Source organism: Buteo buteo, chromosome 19, assembly GCF_964188355.1.
Source record: "Buteo buteo chromosome 19, bButBut1.hap1.1, whole genome shotgun sequence".
In the NCBI taxonomy this organism is placed as follows: Eukaryota; Metazoa; Chordata; class Aves; order Accipitriformes; family Accipitridae; genus Buteo; species Buteo buteo.
Genome location: NC_134189.1, coordinates 3747669 through 3774883, shown reverse-complemented (window position 1 = coordinate 3774883; position 27215 = coordinate 3747669). Strand labels below are relative to the sequence as shown.

General features: G+C 43.8%; 1 protein-coding gene across 1 annotated transcript; it reads left to right on the top strand.

The window, feature by feature from the left end:
- The first annotated feature begins 1784 nt into the window (after nucleotides 1-1784).
- Nucleotides 1785-27215, top strand: ISX (intestine specific homeobox). Its single transcript, XM_075051857.1, has 5 exons — nucleotides 1785-1956; nucleotides 9121-9363; nucleotides 21873-22024; nucleotides 26181-26297; nucleotides 26982-27215. The coding sequence occupies exons 1-5, from the start codon at nucleotides 1785-1787 to the stop codon at nucleotides 27213-27215; spliced, it is 918 nt and encodes a 305-aa protein (XP_074907958.1).

Sequence of the window (27215 nt, the reverse complement as noted above, 5' to 3'; positions counted from 1 at the left end):
GGGGAAGACATCCCTCTTTGTGCGCACAGCCGGAATCACAGGCACCAGCAGCAAGGCAGGAGAGGATGGCTTGGCCAAAGCGGCGTCCCCCTGCATGCGTCGACTGAAACGGCAAGGTGTCCTCTGCTTACGGGGAGGGCCACAAGACCTTTCGCACCCACGCAACAGCTGCCACCTCGTCACACAAGCAGGAAGACAAGAGATCCTCCTTCACACACGCAGCTCCATTGAGCCACTGGGCAGAGGGATGCAAAGGGAACAAAGAAAAGCACTTCCCACTCTCCACCCCATGCGTTTCATCAGTGTGAAAGACACTTTCTTGTCTACCCCGTCGCCTGGGGAGAAGCTTGATTAATAAAATCAGATAATTAAATATTCTTCATCACAACTGGCTGCACCATTTTTTTTACCTCTTTCATTGTTCTTTTCCCCACCACCCCCACTGCTTTTCCAGTATCTCGAATCTGGAAAAAGCCGAAAGCCTTTCATCTTATCAGATGTGGTTTATTGCCCCCTGGTTACACAGTAATTTTGGTCTCCGCTCCATGAAGAGGTCGTATAATGGGATATCAGCTCAAGAATTGTCAGTTCATTGGACAAATAAGGCAGGGCCTGCCAATACAATTATAAGAGCCCGATAAGGAAGGCACAGAGGAGAACCTGCAGGAGAGGGAGACACAACCATAGCAATTTAAAAGGTGAGGGGCAAACCTAGAAGGTGGCAAGAAATGCCAGTGGGGACAGGGAGAGGGAAGGAACAGGAGTGTATCTAACCACATATCCTTCCCAAAATAAAAATTAACGAGAAGATAGAAGTGGCTCAGGAGAGGAATCACTGGCATTCATCCGCATTACCTGGGAAATCTTCTCCCCCTGCGGTGGATGCCTGACTGGGAGGCACAAGTGACTGGTGGGATGATTACCAAGCTAGCTTGCCTCATAGCTCAGGAAAGAAAGAAAATAATGTTTTATCTTTAGCAGTATGGGTGGGGGGTAGAGGGCACTAATTCCTATTCCTAAGCATGTTGCAAGGGCTATCTCTTTTTCTCTTGTGACTGATAAGATGGGATGATGTTGAAAAGCACCTGTTTGGAAAGTTCAAAGGGTTTCCGAAGTAGAAGAAAAGAGAATCTGAGCCAAAGCTGGTGGCTGGGGGGGGGGATGGCTGAAGGATAACCTGGGAATTGCTGGTGAGGGAGGTTTCCATGCATGACACCTCCTTGTATGCAAGATAAGTTTACAGGGTATATCTCTCTTGCTAGTAAATGGCACGAGGAACAACTCTTCATCCCACCAATTATTTTCTGAACTCCATAATAGTACAAATCCAGTGGGCTTGTCACAAATTGCAGCCTGAAAGCAGAAAAGGAGGGGAACTGCCCCACAAACAGGATTTACCAACAAGAAGCAATCCTTCCCAGGGCGTTTATCACCCGGGTCTGTGAGGAACGTACCTCCTCCTGGGATGGCCATGCGATTGCTCTGCGTGGGCTGGGGGACGTTCGGCAGTGGGTGGGGTTGGTAAGACTTTTCACCCCCAGTTCCAATCCCGTCTTCCCCAGACACGGGAGCTCAGGTCTTGGTCCCAAGCTGATCAGCAGAGAGGAGCAGGCACGTGTGTTGACTTGTGGGTCGCTTCTGTTTCTCCTCCCGGCGCTCCGGCAGGTCGGCGGGGGACGGCCGGGGAGGGACACGAACCTTCCCAGCTGCATGTTTCTTGGGGTGCACCAAGAGCCAGGAGAGCAGGAGAGGACTCTCTGCCCCGTGGCCGCTCTGGCAGGAAGATGACAGACCCCCGGGTGCGTGCCAGCGAGGGGAAGCCCAGCCTGTCCTTCTCCATCGAGGAAATCTTAAAGAAACCTTCTGCCAGCACAGCCCTAAGCAGTGGAACCAGGAACAGAAGTAACTACGCTGAGAGACCTCCAGCCCTAAAAACAGGGTCACCACTGGCCTTTCGTAAGTACCAGCTATAACACTTAATGAAAGTGTTCCTTTCTTTTTAACCCCTAAAGCTATCCTGTATGATTATGTAGAATTTTTATTCTTTAGCTTTTGTAGGAATCTGGGATTTCTGTAATCGAGTACAAATCATTCATTATATATACAGAAAAAATCTTCAAAAAATAATTTGTTTCAACCTCGCAGTGGACTGGCCCCTGCTGCCAGCCTTTGGTGGGATTTTGTACATTATGAAGGCCCAGTGTCATTGGAGAGGTGGGTATGCAACCTGAACGGATGTTGCAGGTAACTCTCTTCAGTAACAGTGAGAAGTGCTTATTGTAAACAAATACAATGTCCTGGTGTCTTTCCCTTTAAAAAACAATACTCTTGTTACTAAAAAAAAAAAAAAGAAAAGAATCGCCTGTCATAAGGAAGGACAGGCATTCAAACTCAGGAAGCTAACTTAAAACTGCTGCAACTTAATGAAGTTGTTGGAGTTTCACTTCTATCAAGAGCTGACAGTTGTCTGGAATTACAGCCAAATCTCATATCAGTACCATTTTCTGATAAATTCGACCACTCATCCTCAAGCAGGAGAAATGGTCTGTAAGGGCGATGGTAGCTAAGGAGTGTTAGAACTCAAATGCTGGAACAAGAAAAGAGAAAGCATTTGTGTTTAATCATTTCTCCTTATCATCATGGACACTAGGTCCTTTCATGAACTCAATAAAAACAGCTAGTAGAAAACCAGCATGTCTTCGATCTTAGCAAACCAGCAAGTGTATTAGCCTTCTTGACTTCAGTTTCCTCAGTTTAGTTATTTTGGCCTTGAGTGAGCTTTTACCCCCACAGAAATGGTCTCTTTTTTTCCTTAAAAGAAGACCAATGGCCTACATTTTCTGGATTTAGTATTTCTTCTTCTTTTTTAATCTACATCTTCCATGAAAAGGAGATGGTTTATGTATACAAACACATCCACTTAACTGAAAAATGATCTGTAGTTTTGACAGAAAATTTTCACTCACCTCCCGCTCAACTGCTTTCAACAAAGCTTAATGCTCCATTTCATTTTTTGTAACACAGAGAGATCCTCTCATGGATCAGGACCGCATTTCCCAGGACACTGTTGCTTGGCTGTTTCACCACTGGTGCTGCTGGAGGGCTGCAGCATTCAGAGGTTTCCTGAATAGTGAACAGCAGCGGACCCAGATCACGTTTTAAATGTGGTCCTGCAACGAGGGAGAGCTTGGTAGTTTGTAGGGGTGGACAAGGACATAGCTGATGTTGGTACAAGCGTAATGGGGCCATGTGCTGAAGGAGCCCAGGTGCCAGGTTGTGAAGGGGGGAAATGCTGGTGTGAGCTCTGTGGGAGTGAGTTTTTGTGAGCTGGAATCCCTTTCCAGAGGGTCCGTGGCAGTCGCTTTGTGCCACTGGATCCAAAGTGAGACAGATAACACCACTGAAAATGAAGTGCTGTTCATAACATGGACCATAGAACTGCATTTTAACAACATGAGACTCTTCTCCGGGAACAGAGAAGCGTGGCAGAGACAGGACCTTTTTATATTAAGTCTTTATATTAAGTTTCACGATCAATATGTTGAAGCCCTGTTCCACTGCGTGTCTCAGCTAAGCGTGCCGCTCCAAGTACAAGATCTGAAAAATCTGTATGCAGGACGTGGTGAGCTCCTAGGCTTGCATTACTGCACTGCCAGTACTGTCTCATCCCAAATTGCTCCACCTGAGAGTACAGTCAGTTTTTGAAAGCAATGCAGGCAGAACAGCCAGGCCTTGCCTTTGACTTTGCTTCATCACCCTGCCAGAGAGAGACTATAGATGTAGCAAGAGAATATAGTGACTCTTCTCTCCCTGGCTAGAAAGCAAGGTTGGATTAATATACTTAAGGCAATGTAAAATGTTAGCTAATGAAAATAGTATATACACATGAAGATTCACTTAACTGTCACTGGAGCTGGGAAAACAGGAAAGCTGTAGAGGTATTCCAAAATGTTGTCGTATATTGCTTTCGCAATTCATCGAGGACATTTAAAGAAGAGAATGAAAATGAAGCTTTTTCACTGTTGGTTTCTTCCTAACACCAAAAAGATACCTAAGCTTATTACCGGTTGTTTTCCCAGCAGAACTGCCAATTTTTGCAGATAGGTTTGTTTATTTATTTCAGAAGTGTAATACCCTATGCTGTACATCTTGGGATAATTGCTGTATTTCATCAAAGTCATTCAAATTCATGCCATATAACACTGGCATTAAACAAGTTGTGTAAATAGTCAGCCATATCTAATTTGGCTCAGTGCTGGCAAGGTCAGGGAACTGAAATGATTTAGGGAACTTGTTGGCAATTCCAGGATGGGATACAAATCCAGCTGCTTTCCCAGAACAGTTCAGCAGCAGCAAAAAAAGGAAGTACTACAGGTCAGGGCTGAGTTATATCTTACTATGGATTTTAAGAACATTTCCCACATCCCATATGGTATGTATCTGAGCCAAGTCATGATCCATATGAGAGCAAGAACTGGCACCACACACATACGCATGGCTACCATAAGGTAAATACCCAGGCCAGAAATTACCATCCAGCTCGTCTGCTGATCAAGGCTGTCTAGGTACCAAGATCGCACTTGTCCTGAAGTCTAAATCTGGCCATTAAGAGCCGAGGAGATGGGTAGGGCCAGAGGACCAGAAGATGCAGAATGTCAGAAATGAGGGACATATATAGACAAAGCTTATCCTGGAGCCCTTTCCCAAGAAAACCCAGGGGTGCTGGACCAGGTGACTTCTAGAAGTTGCTTCTAACCTAAATTATTCTATGATTCTTTGACAAAAAGGGTGTTGTGGTGTACAGTGCCAGCCTCTCATGGAAAGCTGGGGCAGGACTTGATCATGTATGGGAAGAGCTCTGGGCCTGACTCCTAAGTTCACGGGGTTTTGTGAGTGTAATTCCAGTGGGACTTGGAATAAGGAGCGTGCAGTCTCCCCAGGAGTGTGCAGCTTCCCAGTTCCATGTGACTTCCCTGTTCCAGTATCAGCCATTTGTGAGTTTACTGCACAACCACAACTACTAGATGACCTGGAACTGGAGCTGTTGATCCGAAGTCTAATGGAATTTTTTAAAGACTCTTACCAAGTTAAAAAAGGAATAGTGAACAAGTAGACATTTTAGTATTCAGTCTATGCTTTCTCTCTTCTTTTTGTCACACTGCCTAGAAAGGGTAACCATGGCCTTTGCAAGGGATGCAAATAAACACCCAGCAAGTGCTGATCTCCTCCCTAGTGCCAACTCTTTCATTTTAAACAGAGAAGACTAGCAGGCCTATTTCAGAAGAAATTCTTCTTCTGAAATCCCTGGGAACTTGATTTCATTGTTCTTGAAAGCACATCTGAAATAATTGTTCATTACTCCCCCATTTTCTGCCAGTGAGGTTCTACCAACAGGAGGTCCTTTATCAAGTCAAGGAGAGCTTGGGATGAGGACGTTACACCTGGGAAGTAACAGATACAGTAATTTTGTCATTCTGCCTGTGTTATGCCCCATTATGTTAAGGATATGCAAATTAATAGGAGTACAACTGCCACTTCATACACGAATGTCAATACGGTGATTGTTTACTTCACCCTTAGCAACACTCCACCCAGCTTTATTGCAAAAGAGGAAACAGCTGAAGGATAACAACTGAACAGATACCACCTGGCCAATATCATCAATTTACCCCACCTATTACAAGGGAAATCAATCCACCTAAAAAAAAGAAAGAAAGAAAAAAAAAGGTATAGAAGCAAGACAAAAACAGCACAATAAAAAGCTGCTTGCACTTCTCAGTAATGGACTCTTCCCTGTTCACAACCTTAGTAAGACCCTAAAATCATAAGCCTTATGCCTACAACAGGTCTGTCTCTCTCCAGTGATTACATAAAAAGACTCACTAAATGGAACTTAGGCCATCTGAAATAAACTCCTGCTTCCAAAAGGAAATCTTACTACCTTGCCTGAAATTTCCCATCCTTTCCTATGCAATTGAAAGTCAAGCCAAAAAGACCATTTTGAGCCACAAGTCAAAGTCATTCCTGTGCATAACAGTAACAAATATCTCATGTTGTGCCAGGCTGAAATATCATTGCCATCCCTGGGGGGAAAAAAAAAACCAACTGCATTCCCTGGAGTAAATTTTACCCCATGCCGGTTTGTAGGTATTTTTCAGAGCGCTCTGCTGGAGTCACATGAATATGCACTGAAAAATACTGGGTGGCCTAAAGAGCTACCACTTCAGACAGTCTCCTTGTTTGTTCAGGACAACAAGCACCAGAGGAGGTTGCAATGCAAACACGACTAGACCTTGGGGCTCCCAACTTTCAGATACGTGCTTTAAATTCAGTATCATCTACCTTCAATCTTACTCTCCAGAAAGCTTCCTTGATTTTTCCAGCCTCTCTTTAAGGTTCATGCCACTCTAATTTGCTTCTTTGATCTCAAACAACTGATCCTCCCACTCCTTTTCACCAGTTCACAGAGACATTGGTATTTTCCCATCTGCCTAGGACAGTCTTCCATTCCCTCCCTGTTTTCTCATCTTCAGCCTATAATTATTCTATCCATGCTCATACATAAGTTGTGCTCATCACCGGGGTATGTGAGCATCTCAGAGAAAAATGGGGGGGGGGGGAAGTTGTGTATGAAGGATGAAGACATGTGAAAAGTCTTCTATAATTTAGAAAATGCCAGTGTCATTCTTAGAAAGCTTTAATCACTGCACTTAAGAACACCTTGCTCAGGTCCCCTTATGTTCTTCATTACTGTAGGATATAAGCACCATCAATTCTGTAACATACTGATTTTTGCAGCATCACATCTAGCAAGGGAGTGCAAGTAGTCCTTAATTTAGGGATGGGAGACTGAGATAGATAGAAATCCTGGGCTAAGAACGTATGCTGACACTGATACCCTCTGAGCTCTTGAGCAAATCATTTAGCCCCAGCCCCATGCTAGTGACCACTCCCAGGTTTATCCTCCTCCTTTATCCCACAAATATTGTTCAAACCCTCACTGTTTTCTCATCAGAAAACTCAAATCTACTTGATCCCAAAGGAATTAAATGAGTCTTATTTTGCACAATATGCCTCAAACACAGAGGTGGACCTCATAACAGGTTTTTAAGGTCAGCGTGGCTGGACACATGCAATTGTGTTTAGAAGTTTACCCAAAGATTGGTGATAGTTTCAAAAGATAACATTTGAACAATCATCCTTTGTTGACATGAGGCTTTGGCTAATTTCCAGGGCTCTTGTAACTGCATTTTCTTCATGTCAGGGTCAGCCCTCTGTATAATTCCTGTTGTGTGGGCTTTTACTGAGGGCAGAGTTAGGCACTTTGTCTCTGGATGCTATAATTATTATTGCTCCAAGGCTGGTTACAAATAGAACTTGTTATTTGTTCAGAAAATAAAACTCTGACAAGTCTAAAAAGTTAGATGTTTTACCAATGCTAGATACTGCACCAGAAGTAAAATATGTATTTTAAAATGGAGTTTCTTCCAGTACACCCTGGTGGGGTTCACACCTGCTGCTATTTAAATATGAGAGGGGACTGGGGAACAGCCACGGGTACTGCAAACCCCAGAGCCTAGATTTGGGTGACTGCTCAGGAGTGCAGTCCATTATTGCATTAATATTTTAATGTTCTTTGGTGGTAACAGCAGACAAACCTGTGCTGTCACGTTTGCTTCAGGGTCATGCTAACCATGGAACCTAAATTCCCCAATGGGTCCATCATGCTTATGTGTTGCCTCTCTCTCTGCTTTTCCAAGCAAAGAAATCCAGGCATGAAGGAAAACTAGATAAAATTCTAGGTTTGCCATTAAAGCAGCACAGAACCAGTTATCTTGTGTCTGAAGAGTCAAGCCTGACCCTTGATTGCATCTACCAAAGGCAGCGCATAAAGCACTCAGAACTGGGGCTTATGGCTAGACTTTAATGTAGAAAAGAGCAGGTAAGAGAATGGGAGTATTTCATATTCCTTTCTTAGGGTGCCAACAGCCACAGACAGCCCATTGCCTTGAGCCACGGGGCTTCCCAGCACGTTGTATTTCAGTGCATGGCTTTGCAAGGTCCACTTATTTTTGTAAGGAAGAGTAAGGGCTCATACTACATTCATAAGGACAGAAAACTAATCTGAAAGATCTTTGCAGTGCCCCTGCTACACACAGACATGACGGTGTTAGTAATAAGGCAACACCATGACCAATTTCATCACCACTCAGGGTGAAGTCTCCTAGCGTGCGTCACCACTGGTTGCTGCTGAGGTTACCATCAGCTCCCACTGAGATTGTTTATAACACCCATGCTCAAATCTAAGCTAACCTTATGACTGTACTTCATCGAAATGGGCCAATATGCACTTCACTTATGTTTGTTCTGTCAACAAAAGCCTGCGGGTGATATCATGAAGATGAGTTGGCTGTCAGTACCTTCCTAGATATCACCAGTGTCACCTGTCACAAAGGCAGATGGGAAATGTTGACAGTCTGCGCAAAGGCTGCCTTTAGAAATCTCCAATGCCTAAATCTGCGGGGCAGACAGCCCAGATGTAGAAGAAAGGACAAATGGACCTGAACTGGGGAAGACACTGACCTTTAGCCTATCCTATGGCGCATCTTCCTATAGGGTAGATGTACCTACAGGGACATTTAAGAAAGGACCAGATTTTTGAAAGCATTTGGCATCTAGCAAATTCCACGGCAATCCTGCTGTCAGGTTTTCAGAGCAGCTCCACACCTACTGTACTTCCGAGTTCTTCAGAAAAGGCAGCCACCAATTTGGGTGCTGACAGGGAAGCTGAGCTTTCTTGATCATTTTGTTGTGTCTCCCTACTTCTACAGTCCTTTTTTGAAAATCTCCCACAAGGACCATTGAAAGTTTTAAGGTGGAAGAAAACAGAGAACAGGCTAGATTTTGGAGTCAAATCCACCGGGATCATGGCCCTGCAACATGGGGTCATCTTGGCATTGATGTACAGCACAGAAGGATTAAGGCCATTTTAAATATGATCAGGTTTGAATGGTAAAGTATCTATACTACACTCATGCTGCTTTTTTTTCACACAAACCGGAAGGTGCGGTGAACGACAGTTGCTTTATTCAAAGCTGTCTTGTGCTGTGTCCTTCACAGATTCCAGCAGCAGAAGTCAGTTAGACTGCGATGTACCTTCAGCCAAAATGCTTCTCCCTGCCATGTGTGCTACACCCACGGCCAGGGCAAAGAAAGTGCAGGCAGCTCACTGCAGGAGACCTGCTGGCAGCCCAGCTTCTCCCCTGGGTGAGGACACAGGACGTGAACACCGGGAAGGCAAAAGAAAACACGAGGAAGAAGAAGATCAGCTATGCGATTTCCCGGTGGACCATTCACTTCATGGTGAGTGCCTCTATACCCAAACTTTCTCCCAGAGTACCCCAAAACATAGCTGTTATCTTACAATGATGTATATGGCAATACCTAGGAACAGGCATCACAAGTATTTCTACTGCTAAGCTCCTGGCTAAGTCACAGGATGGTTCTTCAGTCTCACCACCGAAAACATGGAGACCCATCCTTTGAGCTAAAGACCTGGCTCAGGGCTGCCAACCCTACCAGTTTTAGTGATAGGCACTGCTTTGGGTGTTTATCGCCCTCCTTCTTGGGGTGGCAATCCACAGAGTTACCATGTGCAGCAGCCTCGGTCCCCGGGTTGTGCAACACCCATTTCCTCGTAAAGGGGCATTGCACAACGCGGGGAGCGAGGCTGCTGAACGCGCTGAGTCAGCCCGATGTGTTCTGTACACCTTGGACCCATTGTACAGGTGATGAGGAGGTCATCGGCACGCACACAGACAAACTGTTGATGGGCGATAGGTCTGGCATGCAGGATGCGTTAGGCACAATTTTCAAGCCTGGCCATGTTGGTAGGTCTCCTAATTTCATTAGTTGTGAGCACTGGTAAGCAGCAGTCTATCTCTCAGCCAAAGCAAAGGACACTACAAATATACTTTGTCAATATATTGTGCACAGACTTTAAGCTAAGCAGGATACATGGTACCTGAACAAAACAGGTTCCTAACAGACAGACTGCAATTTATTAGCAGCACGTGACAAAAACTGCTTTGAGTTCTCTGAGTTTTAGGACAGGTTAATAGAGATGATCATGCTACACTCCAGAAAACAGGTTCTCAGCAGCAGCAGTAAGGTGTTTCCTGAATAGTTTGTTACTATTGACTCCTTTCTGAAAGAAAAAAAAAGGCAATTTTAATTAAGTCCATATAAGATTCTGAATGGGCTTGTGTGATGGCAGATGCAGGGTTACTCAGCTGGCTTCACTGGGATCCACGCATCTTCCTCAGCCCATACTGCGCAAGCTGGCAGAGGAAACATTTCTTTTTGTGAAATACATTTGAAAGAAAAGCCTTGTTCCTGCTGCTGCTGCTATGGTATACATGAGTCTTGTGACAAGCTGCTGTCACCTCCTCCTCCTGCACGAGACGACGGCATCTGTCTCGATGCAGAGAGCAGCCTTGTAAGATAACCAGATATTTTAGCCTACCTCCGCCCCGTGAGCTGCAAGCAGCCGATGGTAGCAGGGTAAATCCCATTGCCTTCTCGCAGAAGAGCCAGGGCTGTGTCTGGCACTCGGAGTTACCTGTGAGTGCTAAAAAGCAGTATATTTCACGCGGGAGGGAGTTCCCAGCCATGGGGATCGCACTGGAGCTGGGAGGTGGCTTTCCCAGGGTGACAGAGGCGGGAGGTGGCTGTCCCGGCTCAGTACTCGTTGACCAGCACCGTGGTCGGTACCAGCCTCATCAGCAAAGCGGGGAGGAAGCATGTAATTACCTGCACAAAACTGAGCCAAGCTGAGCAGGCCCTTTCAACGGCAACTTATATTTTAAAGGCATTTTAAACAAAACCCCTCTGTTCCCCGGTGGCAGTGGGGTTTTGAAACCAAGCAGAGGTTTAATGATCTGCCATTTTCTAGGCTCCTGGTTCCCGCAGTTGCTGAGCCTTTGACAGAAACTGGCTGAAGGAGGGGGGAGGATCCTAAAGCACTGGATTGGCATTTTCCCCGCGGTGCACAAACAATGATGTTTCGGATCCTGTTCACGCACTGTGTCATTCTTAGCAGAGAGCTGGAGCCCTGGGTTTAAAATCCTTTCCAGCATCATAAGCTTCAGCCTCCTTCCTCCACTGTATGTTAGGGGGGGGAAGAGCTGGCAGTTCTGTTTTTCCTGCCTCTGGCTGTGGCTGGAGTCACCTTTCCCAGACGATGTCAGCAGCAGCACCTGCAGGAGAGGTAGACTGCACCATCCCTGGAAGCAGTCTGTAATCCTTAGAGCTCAAGCTGATAGCAGATTTAATTCTGTTTCCATGCTTATCGACTCTGCAGTGCTTCAGACGCGCTTTTGGCATGGTAGCTCCAGGCCGGTTACGGGTCCTCTAACAAGGCACCCAGGCAGTGCCAAATTCCCGTAGCATGTGCCATGGAGGTCTCCCCAAGACCTCCCTCACACCCACGCCGAGGATGCCTACAAGCTCCCAGGGGAACGGCACTAACCCCAGCAGCGGGAAAGCTTTCTGATGTGAAAAACATCAGAAATCCTTGGCTGGGCATTCCTTCACCTCTTTCTCGCAGCCCGCCTCTATCTATATAAAACACCTGCATAATTTGGGAGGCAGGGCACTAGGCTCTGACTAAGCATACACATCTCTATAGTTGTCAGGGAGCAGAAGAAATCAAGCGTGCTGTACAATCACCTTGGAGGCGGGAGGGCTGGGGTTTGTCTGGCGCTTTTTTGGATAGGAGGAGAAAGATGATGATGAGGCTGTGACATTATGTCCTTCATGGGCAGGCGGTCTGAGATAGCAAGAGCACCCTGGCTGTGACCCTGAGTGTGAATTTGAAGCGTATTTTCAGGAAACGCTGTAACACTGTCATGTTCCTAAAAATTTTCTTTTCCCACAAAATGGCTTCTGCGACTAAGCGGTTTAGAAATGCAGTGTCATTAAACTAAATAGATTTATGCCCTTATCACAAACCATTTACAGGAAGCAATGCCTCTTGCACTTTGAACTTAGAGGCTGCGTTGTAAGCAAAAAAAAGAGAAAAGCCCTCATATGCTAGAGACGTGCTGACAGTGGCATTTAGTTTTGCTAAGCCCCCACTTGAATTTGGAAGCCTTCATTCTGAATGTTGAGTGCTTTCACCTGTGGCCTTCTGCACAAAAAGCTCAGCAGAACTTATTTGGAAAACCTGGTTCTTGGGAAGCAGCGGTGTTAAAATCCATTTTAGGAGAAGAGCGTTCTGAGAGAGGCCTTACTTTGGAGCAGTTGGGACAGATTCTGCTTCGGCCAGCTCTCTGTGAAATGATTAATTGCTGCCATCTTGCTATGTGCAACCACCATCGCTGCCAGGGTCTTCAAAACTTACGAACAAGCAGGGCAAACTCTCGTGACTGTCGGTCAGCATCACAGCGACGTGTCCTGAGCTCCCGCTTTCCTTTTCATCCCTTCTCTCTGCTCTGTGTGACACCCTTGGGGCTTGACCAGTTCACAACAGCCGAGCGCTGGAGCCCGAGGATGACACGTCCCCACGCCTGCTCCCACTGCAGACTGCCACGTACAAGGTCCCTGCCTAGTTCAAATCCTCATGGGCAATTCCTTTGCAAAAGCTTTTATGCACACTGAGTCCGATTGTATACATTTGTGTGTGCGCGCTGTAAATATTTACATTCAAAGGCAGTGCATGAGTGTGCCCAGTGTTGCACGTGGGTAATGGTTCCAGTCCTCCAGTCCAGCGAGGGAGCAGTCAGTGCCTTGGAGAAGCCAGACAGCAGCATCTCCTTAAAAAACTGGCGAATGCCTGGTCTTGCGGGATTTCTTCTCGGGGCAATAATTCAAGTACAAGGTAGATCAGGCTTCAGTAAATGGAGCTGGCTACTAACTCCACCAGAAACTGGGGGGCTTAGGCCATGGGAAAAACTGGACTTTATTTCCTGAAGCTCATGTCTTCATTATTCACTGTAGAGGAGGCTGCCATAATGAGACAACATCACTCAAATATTTCCATAGCAGAAGTCCTCTGCACACTGCTGACTGGGAGCTCAGGGATCTTTTTATTAATCTAATTGTTTTATTATTATGAGAGCAACTTTGATCCCGAAGCATAATGACAAATTCTGGTGGCAATCATCATAAAGACAACAGGAAATAGAGAGATGATCTCAGTTCTGGAGAACTTCCAGTATAAGTCATGCCCCCTCTGTACTGATGCCAATTGCAGGCATCTTTAGCTTAGCATTTATGTTTTCTCTGAAGCCATAAATTCATTTGTACTGTTCATTTGTGGACAAGATGGTCAAATCCATGTACCCCTGTGAAACAGCATGGTTTATCTCTCGCAGAACAGTCTTTTCCCCAATATGCTGACTTATCTTAATGCATTTATGAATCACCCAAGAGACAACGAAGCACTGTATAATCACAATCCTAGATAAATATCGGCTGCCCAGAATACGCCAGTGGGACTGCAAGAAAGGGCACAAGCATCCCATTGTCCTGCAGAACAAAAGGAAGCAATTCTAAATGAAAAGGAAAAGCAGGAGGAAGAAATAAATGCCTATGTATATAATTTGGCTGCCATTAGCTGTCTTACCAGTCTTCTGTTTATCAGTGTGAATAGTCCCTGCAGCCCTGTGTCTCTGAAGTGCAATATTCCTATATACATTTAGAAATGCAGCAGACCATTGACCTTGTTTTGGTGGGTTTACCTGAGGCATTGTTGAAGGCTGGTTCTTTGTTTTTTCCCTCGTTGAAGCCTGACTGTTTATAATCACACCCTGGATATTAAATGAAAGGCATGAAACCTGAATCCTTTACTCCCACCCTTCAAACTCCTCACATAGAAATCTCACTGGTACAAGTAAGCACTGAAGAAAGCAAAGCTGTCAGCAGTTGGGGGACTTTCATAAATTCTGTTTATGTTGTTTCATTGTGCTTTTTGGGTTTTTTTAGTTAAAGCAAATGTTAGCATTCAATGCTTTCCTCGAGCAGTCCCTTCTTTCCTGGGAATTTTGGATCCAAAGGGTACATTACACAGGACCCAGAGGTTAATTTGTTCCTGCTAGTCAAATCTGTGTAATGTGACCACTTGTAAAGTTGATGGCACATCTTGATAAGTTTATTTCAAAGGTCTTACGAGTACTTACTGGCTTCTCCTAAATTGTCCGAGAACTTCTCATTGCATCCCCGGTATTTGGTACTTTTAATTACTGTTCTTTGAAATTGAGGGCAGGCTTTTACCTACTGTATTAGCAAGTGCTTTATGCTGAAATGGGAAACGGCAGAGACTACATACTAAAATAATGATGGAATTGTGCTTTCTTGGAGGGAGCACAGACTCTGAGGCAGGGATGTCAACAAGCATGCCTGATTGATGTCTAGAGGTTTGCAGGTACAAATAACCACAAAGAGCATGAATAAAGTAGAAAACCGTCTGTCTGTGCAACCTGCAATAAGCTCAGCTTTCTCTGTGGGCAAATGACTGGTTTCTGACAAAGGTGATTGACCAGAGAGTGTGGGGAGAGTGGTGGAGAACCTGTTTTCCCTGGTGAGAACCGTTTTTGGATTAGGCTGGCCACTGCTTTTAAGGTGAAGTTTGACAACAGCTGAACATTCGCAGAAAGCATGTTTCAAGCTTGAGATTTAGCTGAATGGGGAAACTACACATGTACCTACCCCAAGTCCACTTTGACCTGAAGGAGTTTGTGAAGGTGCAGGCCATTTAACCTAGGTACAGAACTGATATCAGGTGATGGAAAGTAACACACACCCCTGGCAGTGGGGGTCCCTCAAACCATGGTCTGCACGCTTCTCCCTCCAGCTATTTGGCTGACCACTGGCTGTGCCAGAGTTACGCACAACACCATTTCAGGGCAGCAGCACGTGTCAACACTGTCATCATTTTGCTGGCAGATGGGAAGGGTTAAATTCACCAGGGGCTCCGGTTGATGGTGAGCACCATCCTCCGCAACAAACTCTCCACATGAATGGTTTCATACGTACCGTCTACTCCTTGCCAACTCCTCTGACAAGCAGACTAAGAAACTCCCCTGGCCACCACTGTACAGCTTGCTCAAACAGGTTTCTAGCCTGGTATTTTTAGCATTCCTGTTCACGCCGTCTGAAGTCTGTACCTCTCTGCATTTCAGCCTCGCTGTCAGGTGATTAGGCACTGTACTCTGCACCGGGGTGGAAGCAACGCTCCGTCAAGGAGTTGTGGAGTGAAGGGAGGAAGTCAAGCCTTTAAAAGTTCAAGTCCTGCTGCTCTGTCTTAACTTTGGCAATGCCTGAACGGCCAGCAGTTGGATGCTAAATGCTGCGTTTCGCTAGCAGGAGGCTCTATCCGGAGCATATTGTACCCATCCAATTAGGATAAGTCTCGCTGGCTACGCCAGTCCTTCTTAAAAAAGGCTGAAAAATCACTTTAATAAAGATTAGCCACACTGCCATACTCTCACCTAAATACTGCAGCGCAAGCTCTTTTGAAAGCCTTGAGTCACCTCTTTAACTAGGAGAGGGACTGCCATGGGCACATCTCTGTACGCAGACAAGCATGTTTTGTCCTGATGCCATCAGCACTCTGTAATAACTCTTTGATATAGTTGCAATTGGGGTTTTTTTGCTATGGGCTTGGCTGCCATAAGCAGAATGTCACCACAAGAGAACAACATTCAGAAAAGCCACAAGAAGGAACCAGCTGGGAGGCCCACATATCTGTAATTGGTTGAATTAAAAAGGAGAGAGGAACTTCTTTTAAAGAGGCTAAAAGGGAAAACCAGAACTTAACCGGATATAATGAGGCTCTTTTTCAATGCTCCCAACTTTCTGAGAAACAAATGATACAGTCAACTTTGTTACACAGAGAAAAATATATTTCTGAGGATACATAGCTAAAGCCACTTGCTTGCTCATGTAATTGCTTTCACTCTTCTTGTCAAAGCAGCAGCAAAATCTTTGGATCTGGTTATCGCATACAATGAGAGGGTGTCTGTCCAGAAATGACAAAGAGGATTGCGGCACGATAAACTGATCACACCAGTTTTCGTCTACCTAGATTACATACTCCAAAGCAAATACGTGCCAGCACTGGCTTCCAGCCCTTCTCTTGGGTTTTTAGTTCCTTATCCCTCCAGTGTATGCACCCTTGTAATAAGACCGAGTAGGCTTGATACAGTCTTAGCCCGCTAATGGGCTAAGTGCAAATGGGAGATTAATTGCAGAGATCTCCCTGAGGTAGCATTTATCTAGCTGGTTCAGGTATGGCGGGCAGCTGAGAAACAGCAGTGCAAGCTGTACCATAGGCTATTTGCCTCCTACAGACTATATTCCAGAATGAATTTGCCCAAGTATGGCATTGCTGCAGCTGCACATCTTTTACTTAGCAAACAGGTACAAGCAGTAGTCTTTGGTATCGATTCGCTCACACCTTTAATATCTTGTAACTGTGTTATACTGGATAGTGGAAATAAGCCATGATACGCTAAGCTGAAACTGTGTAAATAAGCAATTGCAAATCAGACTCCTTGAGCTGTGCATAGTATTAAAGCCTTAAATTCCCTTACTTTTTAGGAAAGGAATGATGGGGAGGCTTCAGTCCATGTGGATATCTGGAGGTCAGAGTTCACATAATAAAGTAAGTTGGGAGGGACCTCTGGACACCATCTTGTCCAACCCCAACTTTAAGCAGGGCCAGCTCAAATCAGGTTGTTTAGGCTGTTGTCCAGTCAATTTTAGAATAACTCCAAGGATTGAGACTTCTCAGCCTCTCCAGGCCCATGTCAGACTACCTTCATGGTGAAAACATTTTTTCGTATTATGTAATCAGAATTTTCCTTGCTGCAACTTGTACCCATTGATCTCATCCTTTCACTGCTCAGCTTCAAGAAGAATCTGTATTTCTACAAAGTTCAAATGTTCCAACTTGCTCCAAGTCTGACCTAGTAATAACGCCAGATCTGCAGAGGACAAGTGGAGCCTGTTACTGAATTTAAAGGAGCTATACTGCTTTATCAGCGTGGAGAATCTGGCCCTTCCAATGTCAATAGTAAGGCAATGTATAGACAGCTGTATCTCTAAGCATCTGCAAATGCTGACATATTTAGCTGCCTGGTATTTTCAGACTTGGTTTCAGCAGTCAGCTAACCTGCAAATAACTTTCACAGAGCATAAAAGCACACTTGAATATCCCCAGCTTTTACATAGAAAATAGCTCAGGAAACTCAGACAGTCTTATTTCCCCAGAGACTCTAGAGCCACGTTTGTAAAGCCAATGTTACACTTCCAACACTTTCTAGTCTTATATCTTCCACCCAGATTCTTTATTAGACTGTAATTCTGAATGCTGTTGTTTGCTATGGGATCTCTAAGCTAAGGTCTCAAGGCAAAGGGAAGTATCAAAACTACAGTCAGAGAAAGTTTCATCTTGCAAGAGAAAATGTTAACACAGTCCCAGATTTTTTGTATTTTTATAGGTTTTTTTTTAAAAAAAAAAAAAAAACAACAACAAAACCAGAATGACTGATTACTTAGAGAAAAAAAATGCACTCTTCTAGATTTCCTACTGGCAAAAGCCTTGATTAGTTCACAGGACTCTATTTTGTTAGCAATTTAATTTCATTTCCACTTGAAATCAAAGCCAGTCCTTCAGACTCTACTGGCCCATAGCTGACCCCATATTATTGTACTTTGTTTAATCTGATGAGTTTCAGATTTGAAAAATCTGGTTTCAGTAGGACTGACACTTCTGAGCGCTGTGTAGACCCTTCCTTTACATGAGTCTCATCTGTAAAACAGTTCACCTTTCAAGAAGGAAATATGCGGAGGATGCAAGAGTCAATTGATAGGGAGTTTCTTTTGCCCATCACCATGTTATTTGGGTCATTTTCATACCGAAGAAGCCGATATGAGACACCAGAAACTCACTAGCCTATTCTCTCTGAAGCCATGCTCTCTAGTCCTGGACACTTCTTAGCTGTCAGTGGGACAGAATAGAGTAAGAGATGATCTGACAGATCCATTCCCCATCCCATCTCCAGCACAGTTTAAAATACATTCAAGGCAATGGATCCAGCTCTTGGGTACCATAAGATGTCCCAGCTCAACTAAAGGTTTCTTCCCAAACCTACACCAGCTGCGCACAGCCTTTGTCTTCTCATTCTCATATATTCTTTGTAGGGCAGGCTTTGCAGCTCCTTCTAGAGTCATGATCTTCACTACTGAGTTTGTTCCACACCTTGGCCCTGTAGAAATGGTATTGCATTGCTTGAAACAGCTGATTTCTTGAGTCTATCTAGGTTGATTAGTCCAGAGAAATCTGTATCAAGTGTCCTGCCAGCACCCACAACTTCTTAAGCTGGTAGCCAAGGAAAGATATCCACATTTTTTATCATCTCTGTGTGTATGAACATACTCTGTGGAGAAGTCCTGCAGCTAGCATGGTCTAATAATGTAAACCATTCCTTTCTAGCACAGGTAGTAGTCCCTGGTTTGGGCACTAAAAGTCTTGCCTTAGCTTTGATTCCCCATTACAAAGAGGAGATGATAGCTGTCATCATATGTGCTTACAGGCAAGAACTAATGATTGCTGCTTGTACGGTGCCTGCTTCGATGAGGTCTGATCCAGCTGGTCTTTGGCATTCACTTCAATCCCATCATGGTCCAGTTCAGTCATCTCAATTCTGTAGAGTCTGGTTAATGTATGGGACAGAAGGGTTTATACTGGACTAAATCATTATTTGCTGTATTCTGATGGAATACTAAAACACACCTTTTTTATTATTTGATGTGACATCTTAGGTTTTAAATTGTAGACAGTTTCTTTCTTGCTTTGCATAGTCATGAAATTATATTTCAGTTCATTAATCTAATACTCTTTTTAAAAAAGTACATTGGGATTTTTTTGCTAATCCAGAAAGTTTCCAGGGGGTAGGCAGGTTTGTTCTCTTTCTCCTGAAGGCTTTCTGATTGCTAGAAGCTACATAGAGTGCCTGCGCATACAAAACCTGGCAGGACAACAACTCTGTCAGCTTCCCAGGTGTTTATTTACAGGTGGGACTGCAGGAACGAGGAGGTGGTCACAGTTTGAGCTTGGATCTCTTGCTCCACTCTGGAAATGATGGAGGTAGATTGCAGCTTCTCCCAGGTTTGTGGAGCCAGTCTTCTACCCTGGATAGAGGCAGGAGCTCAGCTCAGTGTTCAGGTGATGTACAGGACATCTCAGGGAGGCCTCAAGTTTCTGAGACCAGTGCAAACTTCACTTGTCGGGATCTGCTATGTGAATTGCCCAGTGCTACAGAAATATGAAGACCATACGTTGTAACGATACAAATACAGCAGAGAGATTCATTACTGTATGACAGAACGTGATGTGCTTGACAAAATATCAGGTTAGTATTCAATCTTACCTGTCTGCAGTATGTCCCAGGAGGATATGGAGGCCAACCCGCACAGAGAAGTGTGAGGTGAAAATCTTCCAGACAAGAGACACCATTATGAACTGTTAGCTCTATCATATCTACAGGGGACGTAGTGTCCTGAGATTCATAGTCTCAGCATTGATCTTTCCCTTTTAATCCATACAGCAATAAATCCCCCTTACAGCCATCTTTTGGGAAGGTTCAAGTAGACGCAACTTTGTAATCAGGGCTTCTTAGGAGAGGGTGCCCACTGCTATATTCAGCATAAACGCACAAAATTATTTCTCATTTCAGATCGCTGCCCCAGTAGTGCCAACAAGATTCAATGTAAATAACATTTTTCTCTTGGGGCTGAAGCCAGCGCTGCAGTCTAATGAGTAGGACTTTGATAGGCTGGTGAAAAGTCTAATGATATGGATTTAACTGTGTTGGACATCAGCTTTATTAGGCTGTTTCTGAGATATAGGAGTATCGACAGTGTTTATGATAAATGACACTCCTCAGTTACTTTTGCATGACTGGTTTCCTTTCAAAGTACCTGAAAGGTTTAGAAAAGATGAAATATTCACAATGGAATATATTCACTTACTGGTCCCCAGGTATCGTGTCTTAGGCACCTTCCTACCAAGTCAATGGACAGAATTTTTTATTCCTTATTTTCTGTGTCAACAGAGTCACAATAAAGTTTCAATTACAGAATGAAAAATGTCATTTTCTGGTTGGCACAGAGCCCAATTTATATTGGCCAAGGTTTTAGTTACCTTTTTCACTGCATTAGCCCCCAAAAGGAAAAGTTTATGCTAATGGTTGAACAAAATGGGGGGGGGGGGGGGAGTACAAAGTCTCTTTGAGGGACTAAGATAACCTTCTCTGGTTAACTGTTCCCATTAGGAAGTATATGCATCTACTTACATAGTATGAATTGGTAGATGTCATCAGACCATGGAAGACCAAAAGCAGTTCCTTAAAAAGGTCATTTTCTTGAGCAACATGGTGTCATTGCAAATTACTTAAGGTCATTGAGTAACAAGCTCGTCATAGTCACTAGTGATATTAGGATTTTTATGCTCCTATCAGGCTGCAGTTTTCCAAGCTCAGTAGAAAAAACCCTGTGACTCAATGCTTGGGACATGGCTTTTTGCACTGGTCACTCAATGTCAGCTGGAAGATACTCCATTTGTGCATCAGAGAGGATTCCAGCCTTGGGATGAGGCTGAACTCCACATTCTGCAGATCAGCTGCCTTAGAGCTCACTTCTGCTGCTCCTTTCTCCTCCTCCTTGCAAGACATCATCCCTTCAGCATCATTTCATAGCAACCTAGACCTTATTCTAACTTACACCAAGTGGCATACAGAGCTCGTGATGTAAATAAAATACTCTGGTGTGGGAGGGGATTTTCAAAACGGTGTAGGAGTTCTGATGGAAGTCTTTGGTGTGGACACACCACAGCAGGTGAAGGAATGGAGCAGTCCAAGAGTACCGTTAGGAATTAATAGCACCCAAAGTTCCCCGTATGCTGCTCCATGGGTTTTAAGGCCTTGTAGTTCTTATGGTTCAGCTTGTTTAGAAAGTCCCCACACCACAACACTGCAGTCAGGAGAATACCATGACTTTTCTTTGTAAGGTAACATTTTTAATGCAACTGTCACACTATAGTGAAAACTGCTGGATATCCCTAAATCTGCCGAAGGAATGCTATGGAAAGAGAGCAGTGGTCAGTTAGTCTGGAATGGTTGATTTCCCTTCCCAGCATTCACACATTTTGGGTACTCTCTGATCTTGCTGGCATACAGGAGGAGAAAATTCATCAAAATCAATAGAGTGGCACTGGAATAAAGTAATACCTCAGAGCTTGAAGAAAGCTTAGGAAGACCAGTATGACAGGAAAAGATAGGGATGGAAAAGCTATGAGCTGAAAGAAAGATGGTGCTTCATTACAGGCATGAGAACAGCACCAAGACAAAATGGAGTATCTCTCCACTTTTTCATTCAGTTTACATTAAAGGTTTCTTCACAAATAGTTGATAAGGGATTATAAATTAGCAACAGATGTGTGCATGTGACAGACAGGAGCAAAGAGGGGTCAAAGGCTGGTCCAGCACTAAAAGACTTTGATGACAAGCCATTGCAGGGCTAGTGTGGTTAAAATAGATAGGGTTTTGTAGCTGTTGACATGCAGTGGATCCATGGAGTTAGCACGGCAAATGGGCACTTTTGACTCACTCCTTGAATGATAAAGGAGTTCATTCGCACTCACTGCTGGGTCAGGAGACAGTCACCTATGGTAAGTACATCTCTGGAAGGTGTTGAAGGTGCCATTCCAGCTGCATAGCAATTTACAGAAATTCATGGATCTCTGAATCTTCTTGTGGCCCTGTGTCCTTTTCCTATAAAATGCAATACGCCTTTCCTTGTTTGCACAGTTGAGAGGAAAGGGAAACGGAGAATCCGGACAACGTTCACAGCTGAGCAGCTTCAGGAACTGGAGAAGATTTTCCAAGTGACTCACTACCCGGACATCCATATTCGAAACCAACTGGCAGCAAAGATAAACCTCCCAGAAGCCAGAGTTCAGGTACATTGTGTCTCCAAACGGCTATGCTCACTGCACCAACTCTTTATTCAGAGTACATTCTTAATGGTTTATGCCTGGGTGACAACGCTAATGAAATACGTGACCTCTCCGTTACCTTACAGAGGAGGCCAGTATCACCGTTCTCCTTTTGCAAAAAAAGTATTTGTCACCTAGCTGGGACTAATCAAATGGGATTAATCAAAGGGTTAACAGGAGTGCTAAGCATACTAAATGCATAGCAAATAGGAGTCACAGATGGTTATAAGCAACCTGTTGGACTCTGTAGTGACAGAGCGGCCATTTATGAAAATATTTATTAATCATTTATCAACCTTTTATAGACTAATGTACATCCAGCACAAACTGCCATCTACATCCATCTTCTACAGGGCCTCAAAAAAGTGAAAATAACTGCCCAAATGAAAATGCTTTCTTACTGCTCTGTATTTTGATATCACAGGCTTTAAATTCCCTGGCTGTAATTTCAGTGCACGGAAACTAATCCACTTCTCCCCATCTGTAATGTAGTCTTGCTGACTGAGCTCAAAATTGACCCCAAATGTTTACTGCATATGAAATCTGCTACATTAAAACATACATACCACTGTGTATTGGAATTTGGCATTGTTTACCAGGCACTGTTGTGATGATTTTTGCACGAGGCAGTTCCTGTACTCGCCATAATGCTAGAGTCATCAGGGTACTTCTATGCACATATCCCACTCTAACAACCAAAGTTCGACGCAGAGCAGTTCATTGACTATGACATGCCTGGGACTATCAACTAACCATGATGATATTACTTCATAGTTAGGTGACAGGGAGAATTGGAACAGCATAGGCATAATATGCCCATTAGCAATATCAGTGTACCCACAATGCATTTCCAATGGTATAAAGCACAAGCTGGGCTAGTAGTCAGTGTTCCCAGCAAATCACATGAAAGAACAGGACAATCTTCTGTTTAAAAAATTATTTATAATCGGGGGGGGGGGGGATAAAAAAGAGTTATCATAGGAAACATCAACCTGAGATGTACACAAAGGTAGTAAAAAGCGCCTCATGTATGAACTGCAGATGGCAAATTCCCAATTCAGACAGTGTTACACATGACACAGAAAATTCTGCATTTGACCTTATCGTGGCTGATAAAGGGAAACCGGCCACAGAACTAAAAATTAGCAGCAACTTAGGTACAAGTTACAAGTTGTTACAGTTTTGATTGATTGCATTTGTCACATATAAACAAAATAGAGTGCAGATAATTCGTATATGCTCTTGGTACTTTGAAATAATAGTTTGACAAAGTTAAAAGCAGTATAAGTCAAATCACCTCAGAGAGATAATTTAACTGGGAAAAAAAAGTGAGAAACCATTGGGTAACCAAGTGAAACATTGCATAACTGTGAAAAATCTTGTGTCCTCCAATCAAGAAACAAAGGTATGATTGCTGTGAAACAGTTAAAGTAGATAGATAGATGGAATTATATCCCTGTGTGTGTGTATGCCTACATGCAACACAAAATGAAGAATGCTGGATGAGTAAAGATTAGAAACAAGAAATTATAAAAAATGAATAAGCAAAGCAGAAGGATACAGGTCAAAGCTTTGGTCAGAAAAATTAAGGATCATCAGAAACTGGACAAAAGTCCATTAAGAACAAACAAACAAACAAAAGGGAACAATTACTTTGATCTGTTACTTTATAGAAACAATGGGACTGTCAAGGATAATGCAGAAATGGCAAAGATGTTCAGTCATAATTTCTGCTCTATCCTTGGAAATATGTCAGGTAAGGTGGTAGTATCACACCATGATGATGAAACACTTTCCATAAGGACGATGTTGAACAGCAGCTGGTACAGACAGATATTTTTAAATCCAGACATTTAGGTGACTTACCTCCAGTAGCTCTCAAAAAGCTGCTTGAGAAGCACTTTGGGTCATCAGTGTTGATATTTAATCAGTCCTGGAGCACAAGAGACATTCTAGGGGCCTTGAAGGAATCTAATGTTGTGTCAGTATTTAAAGGGTAAACAGGACAACCAGATAATGACTGGCCTGTCAGCCAAACATTGATTTTTGGCAAAACAGTGATAAAGCCGATAGGAGTCTCTGTTAATGAAGAATTAAAGAAAGGGTAATATATTTAATGCTTATCAACACAGGTTTATGGAAAATAGATGTTGTCAAACTCGTCTTTTTATGATGAGATTATTGGCAACAGTTTTAAAGAGGGTAGATTTAAATTGTATATAAGAAATTATTTACGATGAGGGTGGCAAGACACTGGAGCAGGCTGCCCAGAAAAGTTATGGATGTCCCATCACTGGAGGTGTTCAAAGTCAGGTTGAACAGCATTTTGAGCAACCTGATGTAGTGAATTTGAACTACATAATCAGTAAAATATTTAATAATAGTGCTATGAAGTGGTAAGAAGATTAAGGGACTGGAAAATAATGAAAGGGCTGATTCTTTAGTACAGCAAGCTCTGGATCATTGGTCATGTGTCTGCAAGAGAACAACAAATGGACAATCTTACAGAGCAACAAATGGAGGCCATTCCTACAACACGGGACACGTCACCCTCTCTCTGCACTCTGTTTTAGTCCTTGTTTCCTTGGACAACCTGCTGACCACTGAGAGGGTAAATGAGTCTTTTGTGAAATCTCAAGCAGGATTAAGGAGGCACTTGTCCCTGGCTTTAGCACTGTGTGACTTTCGTGAACACACATGGGAGTACTGTGCTCTGTCTCAGTGCCATAGCTCAGGAACACTGGAAAAATGAAAGTTAGTAGCGTGAAGAGAGTAAATTATATCAGTAGCTGTTGGAGGGCTGGTTGGGCAAAAAAAGAACAGTTCAGTCTGTGAACACATATTTGCACTTAAAAAAAAAAAAAAAATCCCTGAAGTGAGGACTTTATCCCATGTGCAGACTTTGGAAGAAGCATTTCAGAGGTTGAATTTTGGCTTCAGTCTCCCCTCTGCCTTCAATCGCTTTGTTGCTGTTAAAGTGGAGTCATTTTTGTGGTGCTGTTTCACCATATAACTCCTGCATGGTAGAAAGGGAATGGAGCAGTTCATATAGACTAAGCAATTCTCAAACACATGCAAGCCCAGATAAACCAGACTGTCCTTTCAGTAACCTCAGATACTGCTAACTACCAGCAATATAGCAGAGGGGTCCTGACATTCCCATTACTTCCTGGGCAAGAGATGCAGAAATAATTGAGCTTCTCATTATTTGGTTTAAAATGCATACATATTTACATCTAGTAACATCTGGTGTTGATCACTAACACCTTGTGCTCATGTGAACCACTTGCTTACATTCAAACAGCAGGTTCCTAAGCCAGCTAGAAACTACAATGGAAGGGGGATTCAACTTTTCACAGCAATGCAGCAAGATGCACTGCTGTGGCTGCACAATAAATACTTGTGTGCCTCAGCCAGAAGCCAGACTGGTCAAATCAGCTGATAGATGAAAGAAACTCCCCTGAGAAAATGAGTCATCTGTTTTCCAGTGAAAAAGAGATGGCAGATAACATACTCAGACTGCTGAATGATTTAGAAGGTTTCATCCCCTTGGGTCTTTTGCTTAGGTCCCTTATGTGAATTTCAAAATGTTACCAGCTAAATATAGGAAGAACCCTGCTACTACATCTCCACCGGTGACACATTTTTATTGCAGCCCAGCAAAACATCTAGGTGGGTCTTTTCCCAGGCTATTCACTTGGGAACAGGGTAGAAGAGCCCTGTCATGCAACAAATTGCACCTCCTAGGGAAAACAGAATGCCATGTGCCTTGAATGCTGCAAAGCTTTCACCACGAAAGGATCTGCTTTCCCAGGAGAGCCCTGGAAGACCTGTTGCACCCTGTGACAATGTCTTTCCTTAAACAGGGAGATCCTAGCTCTTCTGTGAGCTGCGAGAGAAAAGAGGCTGTCATGATAGTCCAGAGATCCCACATGCTATGCAAAATGTGAAAGGTGCTGTGCTGAACCCAATGTTTTCCTTTAGATTCAGCTCCTGGTTCTGCCAAGCTGGAGGTCAATGTTTTTTGATGCTCAGAGAGCAGGGAAAGTAGTCGGATGTGAGCAGTTCCTCTTCCATCTCCTGTTCATTTCTGTGCCTTTTCTTTCTTGCCTGTATCCAGATCTGGTTCCAGAACCAGCGAGCAAAGTGGAGGAAACATGAAAAGTTTGGCAACTTTGGTGGCCTTCAGCATCTGACAGAAGTTGATTTTATTCCTGCTGCCAAGTCAGATATCACAGTGAGTATCGGAAGCTATGTGTAAAGCCACTGAGGGAGGGAGAGATACCTTTCCTTCACCAGGTCACCTCTTCACATGGGACTATCCCAGAGGAGGAGGACTGGAAAAGACAAAAATGGCAATATGATGAAGAGAAATGCAGGCAAATATGGTCAAATAGCACATTTCTTTATTAAATTAAACCTGGTTTGTAAATATGCCGTGAGGTGTCTCTTGCAGGACGATCCTTCCCCATTTTACTTCTAAATCACTTCCCTGTAAATCGTACTTCAATTCAAAATATCTTTACCATCAGAAATTTCCTGAACAGGAAGAAATACGACATTTGCAGCCACAAAGCAATGTTTCTTTACAGACAGTATCTCTTTACAGCATCCAGCCTTGTTAGGCTGACCAGCGCTTTTTGTCCTTGACCCACGTCATTGCCCAGTCCAGGACAGTTAATATTACCTAGGCTGGCACAGAGGCTCTTTCCCTGTCAGGAGTTTTCCCATGGCTAGAACAAAGGGTATTTTGCCTTGCTCCCTGGGTGACAGCACACCACTGGGTTTTAGGGGAGTCTATTCTTCTAAAATTTTCTTCTTAATTACCGAGCACTGGGGAAACAAATAAGGTTGATCATAAATTGTATCTAACTAAAAGTCTGTATTGATTTACCTGAGACTGCATTTTTATTCTTGAAAGGCTCCTAGCTTGATGCCAAGAAAGCTCGCTGCTACCATCCCTGCCGTGGAATACTACTCACCGCTGCAAGGGCAGCTGACAACTGCCTGGCTGCCCAGCACGTTCTCCTTCGTCCCCCACCACCTGGAGCTGCTGCCCTTCCCCAAACCGTACTTGCTCTTCAATGTCCTCCCCCCTTACACGCCGCTACCCCAAAAGTTGGAAAGGAGCAGTATCTGCGCCAGCTCCACATAG

Bases quoted from the DNA above. Each gene is read 5' to 3' on its own strand.
- ISX (XM_075051857.1), top strand. From the start codon at position 1,785: ATGACAGACCCCCGGGTGCGTGCCAGCGAGGGGAAGCCCAGCCTGTCC. The intron at 22,025-26,180 runs GTACATTGTGTC...GCCTGTATCCAG, and splicing joins TCCCAGAAGCCAGAGTTCAG to ATCTGGTTCCAGAACCAGCG. The intron at 26,298-26,981 runs GTGAGTATCGGA...TATTCTTGAAAG, and splicing joins CTGCCAAGTCAGATATCACA to GCTCCTAGCTTGATGCCAAG.